Consider the following 12,276-nt stretch of genomic DNA (forward strand, 5'->3'; position numbering starts at 1 on the left):
TAAATGACCTCCAAAAGACAGGTGAACTTGTGGTGTTGTTGGACCAGAGCAGACTCTGTGCAGAAATACATCACATGTCCCTGGTGAAGCAGGAGGTCTTGCAAGCAATGGTCAGTGAGTTAGAAACACATCCAGCATTTGCCTCCCATGTTTCTAAATTTGAACTCCAGTGTGTGTGTTTCTGTGTGTGTTTAATTTTCACTCAGATGTTTTAATCAGCCGATGATGGAGCGGTGGCCTACCCAAGATGTACCCTTTGTCCTATGACAGCTGGAATAAGCTACAGCCTCCCACCACGACCCTGACCTCAATAACTGTGAAAAAAAAATAATGCATTGAAATATGAATGCCATGATGTTATTTTGTGAAACTCTGGATGCATGAGAAACTCCTGTGTTTCTACACTGAAGCCAAACCACTGACTATCATCATCATATGTAAAGGAAATATAAGCTTTAGGGAAAATCAGTAGGTTAACAGTATCAGGTTAACTGCTGCTAAATGACTGCCACAGTAAATAAACATCTTCATTTACCAAGGCATCACTCTTCTTACGATGGAATGAATCACCTTCAATACCAATAACTTACTGATGTAAAATGGATTTATACTGGCCACATACTACAGACTGCTCTAGGCAGTACTTGGCTCCCTACAGCCGCCCAGTTTTCAATTTTTGTTGGCAGGCTGAGAGTTCACAGACATGCAGACATACACATAAACCCTTCAAAGGGGCTCATTTAATCTCAAGCTGTTTATGAGTGGAGCACATTGACTTAATGGTGTAATAAAAGATCAATGGGCCCTCACTTAAAAACAAAACAATCTCCCTCAGGAGGATGGAGACACATAAATCCATCCCCGATGAGGTGGCACACTGCGTATGCAGAGATAGCATGACAGAACTGGACAGCGTGCACACTGAGATGCGATCGCAGCAGATCTTTATCATTTTGACAGGTCATTGGCATTGAGGCCCAGTGGGTGCAGATTTGCAGTAGAGGAGCATAAGAAGATCCATAAGGAGATCCACAGCTCTCAGATATAAAATAGCTTGTTTATATAAATGTGTGTGTGTGCCTGCGCCAACCACATTTCCAGAACCACTGAACAATGGCACATAGCTTCAAAAAGTGCCTCGACTGCATTTTGAGCCAGACTTACTAAGGCTCTTACCAGAAACCCAAATCACAGGCTATCCAGTTCCTTTACGGAAAAAAGGGAATGAGAGGGTAAATATTTCCACTCTATTAATGTTTTCACCATGGAAAAAAAAATCATTGTGTCTTGAAATGCCAATCACTTAATAAAAACAATGTTTTCATCTTCTCAAACTAAATTGAAGTCAATGACTGGATTCATTTCGTCTGGTTCTCGCTTGCCTCTCTCTTTTCCTTTTCCTCAGTCTCTCCACCCTCGTTCTCAAAATGATTTGCTTTTCAGTCTTGGCCCAGATTGATTTCTAAATAAGTGAAATCTGCTCAATTAGCCTAATGCACTGTATATATAAGCATATGGATGCTGGATCGAACCACAGCCAGCTGAACTGATCAGCTCAGCCTGGATTGGACGGGAGAGATGTGTGGTTCACCTGTTGGCTTATCGCGCTGTTTTCTTCAGGCGATAAGCCGGTTGCATTGCAAAGGACTTCCCCCCTTACCCAGTTGCCAGGAGGATATAAACCTTCCACGGTTGCCCTAGAGACAGCTAGGTCCCAGTTTGAGTGATGAGGTGGTGGTGGTACTGGTGGTAACTCATTCGGAGAAGCTATAGTTGAACGGGAAGCTGTAAATACCAAACCTCGTCTTTCATAATCTGATGATCTGTAGCCAGGTTCTCTGTTACTGTAATTGTGACATAAAGGATTATACCATGTTCTGATTTATATAGTTCTAACCTAAACAAACAACCTTTAGCAGACATTAATGATGAAATGAGAATTTTTGCAGCTACTCTTTTTATTGGATTTAAAGACTTTCCACAATATTTCTGTAACTACAAACATGCCTATTACTACGAATCAATCATTACATCAGATCAAACTACAAGTATTGCTTGTTTGCTTTAACAGGGTAATCACTTTGTAATGTGCACCTGAGTGAGTAACCAAAAGAAAATTACACTTTTTAGATATTTGAAAAAAAAAAGTGCCATTCATAACACTTTCCTAAAAAGCTTTCCACTTTTACAAGCCTACTCAGAAGGAGTCCTTCTACTTTCCAAGTACTCCCAATTCAACTGTGACCATCAAGCATATTTTCTAAGCTCATCCCTCAGAATTTTAGGTGCCAGCACAGTGGGTGGAGTTGGGAGTGAATCCGGTGTCTCTGCTGCTGCTGCACAGTTGTGGCCCAGCTTGGCTTTAAGAAGAAAGATTTTGGTTAGAGCCACACAACCAGCACCACATGGGTGAGGGCACACACCCATAAAAACAAGAGCCCAGCACAACTGACTGAAAACTTTTCTGGTCTGCTTTAATATCCTCTGAATAGACCGTGAGGATTTTTACTGTGCACGTCCCACATCGATGTGCACAACTCAAAAGGCAATAAAAAGACTGTTTTGTTTGTTTGTGTAAGAAATGTGTATTATTCCGTGGAGACGTGGAGATTTATTGTCATTTAAATGCCTAAATAAAGACGAGCTTTGCAGAACCAAATTAGATCAAACACTTAATTTCATTTATTTGCTTGTTTTATGCTCTCTCCCTGAATGACATGCTAATGAGGGAAACCAAAGGATGACGCTTGTCTTCTTGATGTATTTCATTCTGGGGCCGTGCAGGAAGCATCTAGAGATAATAAGTCTCCTTATTAGAGGTTAACATGTAGGCTGGTGTCTGCAGCTGTGGTCATTATAACAGCACTGATTAGGCATCCACGGGGGGTCTGCCTGATTGGGTATTTATCTCCAGCCAACAGACGCAATTAAAATTCCCTTCTGAAAGTCAGCCCAAAACGGAACTCTAAAATAGTCCGTCACCTCCTTAAACCCCCCCCATTTCTCCCCTTCTCTGTCTGTGACTTTCCGTTTCAAGACTGCTTCCAAATTTTTGTGGCTCTGAGCACAAAGTCTCCGCTTTATCTCAATTTGCACCCTCTCTTCTCACCACTACAGAGCTGTACCTCAACACAACCTCGCCTTTTTTTTACAGTGTTCCTTCCCTTGCTCTGTCTGTCACTGTAACTTTTTCCCACTGCTTATTACGCCACACTTAGATTTTCATAATGTGCTATTAAGTGAATCGACATGCTTTTGCAGTACCGTAAAGTAGCCTCGCGGCACATTTTAATTGCTGTCAGCATTGTGCTAATTTCCCAACCTTTTGCAGGAAAATACAGGCAGTCACAGATAGTTTAGCAAAGGGACATTTAGTAGTGGGGCAGTGACAAGTTTCATTAGAGAAAGAACTTCAGACGCACATCTGTGGTACCAACATGGGGCCCTCGCTGCCCTCTCCCTGTCCCCCCGGATCTGAGGCTCTCTGACAGGAGGGAACACTTCAAGAGTAAATAATGCGTTTTCTCAAGTTGTGCCAAATCGTGGGGCGCTGGAAGAAGGGGTCAGACAAACAGGAAGAGGAGACAGACAAAAGGCACACTAGCAGCTCTGTGAGGCACTGCGCTTCAATCTCAATACTCTTAAGAGGCGTACAGTTGATATGCAGGTAATGCAGGTTGAGCTTTTGCACATACTTTACAGTGCATGCAGTTTAATTTAATGTATTAGCATGCTAAAGCTCACTACTTAGCAATATGCATACAAGTGAACTGATGACAGCATGAATTCATTGTCTATGAAGAATTTGTAGATCCATACCAAATTTGTGACAATTAATCAGGTGAATTCAGTAAATAACTAAACTTCTGATCCATATCAAGAGATGTAGTAAGGTTCAACCATCCAGTAGTTTTTGGGACATTTTTGTCTGGACCAACTGGACAGTGCTGCCACCCCTTGAGCTCTGATTCAAGCACGTCTAAAGGAAAACGGCAATAGAAGATAGACGGAGATGCTTTTATAGGAAAGGGCAAGAGAAGGAGGAGGCGGGTGGACAGCTAAAGGCTAAAGCAGAGAGAAAGCATGCATGAGTGGCAGGGCTTCCCTCATATTTGGCTGCTGTAGTTGATGGAGACAGATGGTAGCCCAGTGGAGTCTCTTCATACCAGCAGACTGAGGCCTTCAGCTTTTAACCCTAAGAGAGCTGATGAGAGATTCTGAGGGGAAGGGAAAACAAGACATGAACGAGATCACAGACACACAGAGACAGCCAGACGGCTACAGATGACGCTTTGAAATAAGCCCTAAACATGCTCCAGTTGTCGGTATGTCCGAATGCGCTTGTCTAACACGGCTTCTTCTTTACAATCAAGAAAAGACTCCTTCTCTGAAGAAGACACTTGCACACCTAGGAAGCTGCACCTCACTGTTCCAAGCAAGCACACACAGACACACCTAGAGGAAACAAAAAGGTTCTCAGTATGTGAAAGCCATGTTCGTATGAGAAACGAACAGAGGTATAATGCCTGCCATCTAAACCGAATCCAGAGTCGTAAGGGAAAAGCGCCACTTCCTGCCACACTCCCTTCTCCCTCCGCCAGAATCTCTCCCTAGCAACCATGCATTGGCGTGGTGATTGGACCGGCGTACCAGCGGTTGCTATAGCTACAGGAAGCTCCCCTTTCCTGTAACCCCCTCGTTTTTTTGTGTGGTTTTTTGTGCTTTTTCTGTGTCTGTCTCTCTGTTTCTCCTCATAACCTTGCTGTCTTTATTTCTCTCTTTGTTTTTTTTATATTCTACTCCCCACTGTACTTCTCTCCATTACAGTCTCTCCCCTTGCCTTCAGAGAGCAGTGGCAGTACAGTACAGTAGGCTGATGTTAATATGATGGTGGCTGATGGCTTCCAAAGGGAGGCTGGATTGACTGAGACAGATCTGCAGAGAAAGAGCCAAAGATGCTGCTACTTTATAAAAGCCCCGGTGAGAATATCAGCCAGAAAGGGTGCATTAGCAGAGCAGTCAAGTATTTATCTGACCTGTCTGAATAAATCTTGTATTCCCCTCAGCGCTGTTTTATGAGAGAAATCTGCTTTGTCTCAGAAAATAAATAACTACCGGGAGCAGGTTTGCAGTTTATGTGCAAAGGTGTCTGTGTTTGCATCTGTCTCCTGCTCTGTTTAGATATTTGCTTCTCTGTGTCTGTGTTCTTTGTTAGTCTGTGAGCTGGCTGCATAGGAAGCAAGCACCTTGATTTATGTTTGAGTTAGCCTTATGCTTGTGACACTGACAGGCTCCCTCTGTTTTTGCTGGAATCTAAGAGTGCCAATTATGCTTTGGGTAAATGTGGTCACTATGTCACTGAACCAGTATGCACTAGTCAGCCCATATAGCAGTAATAGAACACTCCATCGTTACACACTATAGCTGCTGACAAGCGCTACAGGATGCATGTATTCAGGGGCTGTTTAATCATTCTGTGAGCTGGCTTCTGTCTTCAGCGTTTTCCATACTTCTTCTTCTTTTTTTGTCTTGATATTTTCCAGCTGATTGCGTGGCTGCTTTTTCATGCCATAATCAGCTGCGGTATAATGGGTTCAAATGAGATGATTAGTGATCTGTTCCTCCTCTAACTAATGCATGAGAGATGAATTATGGTAATGTAGCATGCAGAAGGTTCATAAGTGTGGGCAAAGATAGAGGGAGAATGAAATGATAAATGATGTGGCTGTATGTCCATATGTGTTTTTACATGCTAAGAGAATGTGGGAGACAGTAACTGAGAGTGTCAGACTTTTTAAGACTGAATGATCAGGAGCTATTCAGTGGGGCATAGTCAGCCCTTTTGAGGAGAAAAGGGGGCTGGATGCAATACAGACAGAAAAGGAGAAGTAGGAAAAACAGGAGGGAGATTTTTTGTCATAGTTTCACAGTGAAGATGAAGGAAATGGTCAAGGTCAATAACCTGCGCACTCATTCTGATTTCTAAAAAGAGAAAAAAAAAGGCCAGGAAAGCGCAAAATCAAATGATGAAACACATCCCGGTCTCAAAGTTCATAACCAGGAGTGATAGATAAAGATATTGGCTGCCGGGCAGTGAATTTTCACTACGGTGTGTTGGCATAATACAGTTTAGCCATTAGCCTCCAAATTGCACACACCGCTTGCCAATGTCATCCTGCCCCGAGATGAGAAATTGATTTCATGCTTGAGTGACTGTCATGAGGAAAAAGAAGAAGATGGAGAAAGCAAAAGAGAGAGAGAGAAGAAGAATCAGAAAAAACACATGACAGAGATGGACAGACACGGGAAAAATCCTACCAATGCATTCAGGACATTTTTACACTCTCGAAAAATATACAGAGAACAAACTAAAAGCCAAAGTCAATGCAGACAAAAGGGGAAAGATGGAGTTTGCGAAGTTCAACGGAACATGGAACATGTTTGTGTGTGAGGGGGATTTACACACTGAACAATAAAAGCTTTAGAAAACTGCTGGGTGTGCAGCAGTCCATACGGGAGAGCATATTATGGGCAGGTTTGTGTCAGAGCCTGGCCACACAATAGTCCCCCATTGCCTCATGGGAGCAGGAGAACTGTCTGGAACACGAAGGGAGAGATTTGTCAGATAGGTGTAGGCTAAGATGATGCGATCAGTGACAGCTTTCCATTAGCATCGCGCTGCTACGAGTGTGAAGAAGAGGAAGAAAAGAAAGTGAGAATCAGACTGGCATTATACTAGTGATGATGTAATGTTTAGGCGACACAAACGACCCCCCATCCCCCCTCTTTTTCTCTTTTCTGCTCGGTTTCGGTGCTCTGCCCCCCTTTTTCTCTGGGGCACAGAACAGAGCCTTTCGATTGGTTAATAGGACCATAGAGATGCTGAGAATATCCACCAACCAGGGCCCGGGTGCCCCTTCACATCGTTACCACAGCAACCCCACACAACCACAGTGAGCGTGCACACATGTATACAGTAGACGTGCGTGCTTATAAACACGACTGCATGTGTGCACAATAAGCTTTTTTTGTTTTTTTTTACATGTGTGACAGCTAGATGTAACAACAATCCTCAGAAGAATAGCCTTCTGTGAGTTTATCAACTGTAGAACGTCTGGGAGCTGCACAGCACTGTAGTGCAGAGAATAACAAACCCAACTTACCCACCATTGCTTCACGATTATCTAAAGACTACTCAGTAGAGCAGGGCGATATGACCAAAAATATTTATCACGATATACATTTGAAAATTTGCGACAACGATATAACTGACGATATAATTGACACTAGACAAAATGCTTTACAACTCCACAACTTTATTAGTGCAAAAAAAACCCATCAATGTATTTTCACTTAAACAAGCAGCTGTTTTTTATGTGCATTAAAGTTATATAAAAATGTAACAGTGCAAATGCAAATTCCTTGCTAACATTAACCAAAAGGCATTTCCAGTGGAAATTGGCCGACATATCCTCAGCATAACCATGTATAATATCCACAAAACTTAAAAAGAGGTTCTACACACACAATACCGTAATGTTATGTTGAAGTATCACAGTACATATCACTCCGCGAGGCTCCTGCCTACGACAGCCGTAATGCTCCGACAATCCATCAAGCTGTGCGGCTTCGTAGCTTAGCAAAGTCGTTCTAAAATATTTGACAGATTTTCGAGCGCCGTGTACATAAAATCGTTTCGAGGTCAGTAAACACAACCAGAATTCAAACATAAGGCACACGGGATTATAAGGGGCACTGTCGATTTTCAGAAAAATCAAAGGATTGATTTTAAGTGTGCCGTATTTTCCAAAAAACCACGGTAATAAAGACGGCCCGCTAGCATGCTCTACCAAAAATAGTGCTTTGTTGTGTATCTGACGGACGAAAGCTAAACCAGTTCCACACCACTGAAGTTGCAGCATTTTTAAAAACCAATTCTGGTTCATTTGCTTCATTCAACGATCTGCTTTCGCCTTTCACATTCTCCGTCGCCGTCATGCTTTTTCCGTCATGTGCGTATGAAAACAAATGCACTGCGCATGCGCGTTTTACCCATATTCTATCGCGCTATTTCATTTTCTTATCGTTGCCCAACATTATACCGGTATTACTGTGAACGGTATGATATGGCCCAGCCCTACTACTCAGGACGTTTCCTTATGTAAAAAAGTTGTCGGGGTGTTAAAAAAAAGAAAAAGACAGTTGTCCTGTCTCACAAAAAAAAAAAACAGGGAATGAAAAAAAAAAGAAATAATATTTTTTTTGTTTTTTCATTTTTTAAAAATTTGCACTGAATAATGTTTACAGTGGAAGAGTTTGCACAATTCTAATGAGCTTGAAACTCAATTTTTGGTACGACAGCATTTATTCTTTGGCACAGCCTGAACTCTCTGAGCAAAGCTTTCTTGTCATTTGTAGTCTACAGGAATAGTTCTCCAGGCTTCTTGAAGGACATTCCAAAGCTCTTTTTTGGATGTCGGCTGCCTTTAGTTCCATTCTGTGTCAAAATTATCCCACACTGCTTCAAAAATGTTGGGGTCTGAGCTCTGGGGTGACCAATCACTGACTCACAGTACTCCATTGTGTGGTTTTTTTATCCAGGTATGCTTTTACTGCATTGGCAGTGAGTTTGGGATCATTGTCATGCTGAAAATGAAGGCATGAAGGCGAATTTATGGTTCAGCAGGGGTAGTGTATTCATATTCCGCTGGTAGTCCTGGGATAACCCGTGCACCTGCAGAGAGCTCTGTTATCAGATGTATGCAGTGTACAAAGTATGTGGTACAACCAGTCTGTGGACAACTCTTACTTGTGCTATTGTTGGTGCGTCAGCCAGCCGTGGAGAAGAGCAAAGCTATAACATTCAAAGAGCTGATGGGAAACTAGTGTTAAAAACAATAAAAGGTGTCCACTACTGTCTGTGCTTTTTTTTGTGTATTTTTTTTATCTTTTTTCTGAAGTTCTTCCATTCCTGGTGAGCTCCTCCACCATACCTGTCAACCAATCAGCATTTGGCTAACTCCATGTCACTGGATGCAGTGACTGGATGCAGTTAGGATTTTGGAGGACTACAAAGGAGCATGTCTGCGATGGGTAAAAACCCCCCTCGACAGACAAATTTGCAGGACCCTAAATCACGCTTTAACAGTTGTACACTTTCACGATGTTGTTGCGTGGTGGATGAAAATCTGACCAGATGCATCTATTAGCTCATTTGTTTGCTGTTTCTTAAGGACATGACTTTCAGAAACAGTTCATTTGATTCTTTTTAAGCTCTGTCACTTCTTCTTTTTTTGTCCTTCAATTGTGCAGTTTCTTCAATTTTTTTTACGGACATGCTGCACAGGATGCTGAGATTTGCCAAGCTTTCAGCTAATAGCTCTTTTTGTTCTCGTTTTGTTGGTGCACACATAAAGTTTTGTGCTTGTCAAACTGCTTTATTTTTGGCACTTTTCAAATATTCATATAAAGAAATGGGAAAAATTATGTGTTTTTGCAACAGACTGATGCTAGCAAAGTGCCTAAAGATACAAAAAAATGCTTCTTCGTTAAGCTGTTATGCGTAATGCAACACTGGTTCATCCCTCGCTATTTTTGCGCTTGAATAATTTGTACTTCATAATTAAAGGGCTTTATAAAAAAAATATTCCTTTTAAAATGGTCAGGTATAATAACTGAACAGAGAATGATTGAAAAAGTAGCCAATGTCCACAGAATTTTTTTTTAAAGACCCTTACAAATCCTTTACAAACTAGTGATTAAAACCACTTTAAAAATGTACAAGAAAGCTTGGCTGCTTGGAAGGAAAATATAAAGAAATGAGGCGTGGCTCAAGACTCTTTTAGCACACTGTCGATTGATTTGGGTGTATATAATATAATATAATATAATATAATATAATATAATATAATATAATATAATATAATATAATAAATGTTTGCTCCAAATCCCTTGTAGAGCATTAAACGATAATAAACCATTCCTCTAAGCAACTCGTGCTACCAATGCAAACATATTACAGAAAAGATGTGGCAAAGCGATTCCTTTTTCATTTGTCCTGTAACAGTTTTGGTCTCAAATGTTACAAAGAACCGATAAGTAACCCACAACTTACTGACTGTCTTTGTTTTAGTGTGGAACTATTAACATAATTCTGAGAGCGCTTGCTCAAGGCTGTACAGCAGTGTGACAAACAGCATTCCTCGTTTCTTTCATTTCCAGTTTTCATTTTACACATGCACAGACACGTGCTTATCACGAGCCCCTTTCAGACTTGCCCTTCACTCTGCAAATGTTGCCAATTGTACATGTCAGTTTTGCATTTGAAATGAACTATGAGTCAGTCTGATTTTTGCTGAGCCACATAAAAATACAAATCCCATTCATCAGACTGTCAACCTCCTAAATTTCCCTCAACTTGAATGTCAGTTGGTCACAGTGTGAATACATTTTGCCTCCAAAGTCTACAGCATAACCAGTGTACATTTTACCTGGGTGTGTAGCTCTCAAAATGTCAATTAACCCTGCAGTAAAACATGTTATAGAGCATGCTGCCATGTAAATGTGCTTTACACAATAGACAAACACAAATTACAAAAGTGAAAGGCATTCCACACAACTCCTACACTAAGAGGGTGTGTGACTATGTCACCATTGTTTCTATTGGAGGTCACCGGTGCTCTTCCACTGCAAAGCTAAATCAGTCTCATTAATCCACAGCATACAATCTCTTTTAAGTTGCCAGCAAATTAACAGGCTACCTTAGCAGGAGCCTGAGTCGCCTGCAAAGCACCTCTGATCCATTCCAATCCCCACCGTTTACTAATAGTAGCACTCAGCATGTACGCTAGAAGACGGATGAAAAAGTGCATGGGCAGTATCTGCAAGCGTGCATGTGGGTGTGTGCTCAGCAGACGAAGACGTGACCAAGATAGATGTCTTGTTTCTGGCCTACCACTGGAATTCCCAGTTCTTTCTAACCATGGCCACCCAGGCTTGGGAACTGTGCAAGGCAGCTCCAGTTTGTGTGATTTTTATATAACTGATTCATTTCTTACCGGTGCAGGTGAAACACTTGACATGAAAGTGGGTCTCTTGTACTCGTACCACTTCGCCTTTGCAAACTTCCCGACATCGCTGGCACCGGATTGGCCCAGAGCTCCGCTGACCGCCTGTTGAGTCTTGGCGATAAGCTGATGAAGGCATAAAAAGAACATTTACTGAACTCAGCTATGGTCCGCTAACACACACATTAAAACATAATTTTGAAAGTTGTGTTGACTGTTCCCATTCCCAGTTTCCTTAAGATTTAGTTTTCCTCTCTCTCAAAGCACATTTGCAGTTCTCAACCTCTGACAAAGTTCTAAGCTTCACAGGCCTTTTATATGTAACTGATGCTAGCTTTTAAAGACACCAAGTTATAGTTACTTGTATCTATATATATATCTATATCTATCTATATACATGGGTGTGTGTGTGTGTGCATTAACCTGCATGGACATGTTGCCGTCGTTCCTGCCATTTTTTTAATACTATTTCTTGATTTTTTTAATTCTTGCCCTCTTAAACTAAATTTAATCAACTTCCCCCTGGGATTAATAAAGTATTCTGATTTTAATATGCAGTATAAACGGAGTCTGGTATGAGTTCAAGCAGGCCAGGGAATCAAGCTCAGCTGCAATCGCAGCAGATGATCTTTTCTCAAAATTACATACTAATGTAGTTTGATATTGCCATTGTCAGTCACACAAATGTGATTCAGAGAAACTATACAGTATACACACTATCTTCTTGGGGCGATCGTGGCTCAAGAGTTGGGCGTTCGTCTTGTAATCGGAAGGTTGCCGGTTCGAGCCCCGGCTTGGACAGTCTTGGTCGTGGTGGTCAGAGGGCCCGGTGGCGCCAGTGTCCAGCAGCCTCGCCTCTGTCAGTGCGCCCCAGGGTGGCTGTGGCCACACTGTGGCTTGCCATCACCAGTGTGTGTGTGTGAATGGGTGGATGATTGTGTATAGTGTAAAGCGCTTTGGGGTCCTTAGGACCAAGTAAAGCACTATACAGACCATTTCTTTAAACAGCATGATAATACTTCTGTTAATGGGTGAAAGACATAACGCGGCTTTTCATTTTCAAGTGTTATCTGAGGAGAGAGTACATTACAGACTCCACTGTGTGCAGTTCAAACAATAAGATCAGTGTGTAGCTCTGTCAACACTTGCTCTGAAGCTGTGAGGTCTGACACCTATGTAAGCTTGGTAAGCTCCAGGCTTTCTCTCTCAC

At 41.8% G+C, this 12,276-nt stretch overlaps 1 protein-coding gene across 2 annotated transcripts in view; it reads right to left on the reverse strand.

The window, feature by feature from the left end:
• Positions 1 to 11,205, reverse strand: part of ablim3 (actin binding LIM protein family, member 3) — a 34,742-nt gene extending 23,537 nt beyond the window's left edge. For both annotated transcript variants that reach the window (XM_085369143.1, XM_085369134.1), the window contains exon 1: positions 11,058 to 11,205. In XM_085369143.1, coding sequence (XP_085225269.1) covers positions 11,058 to 11,205 — 148 coding nt within the window. The remainder of the gene's footprint in view (positions 1 to 11,057) is intronic.
• Positions 11,206 to 12,276: the final 1,071 nt, after the last annotated feature.

Source organism: Diplotaxodon limnothrissa, linkage group LG2, assembly GCF_057381915.1.
Source record: "Diplotaxodon limnothrissa isolate DT_005_m linkage group LG2, D_limnothrissa_male_GT1.1, whole genome shotgun sequence".
In the NCBI taxonomy this organism is placed as follows: Eukaryota; Metazoa; Chordata; class Actinopteri; order Cichliformes; family Cichlidae; genus Diplotaxodon; species Diplotaxodon limnothrissa.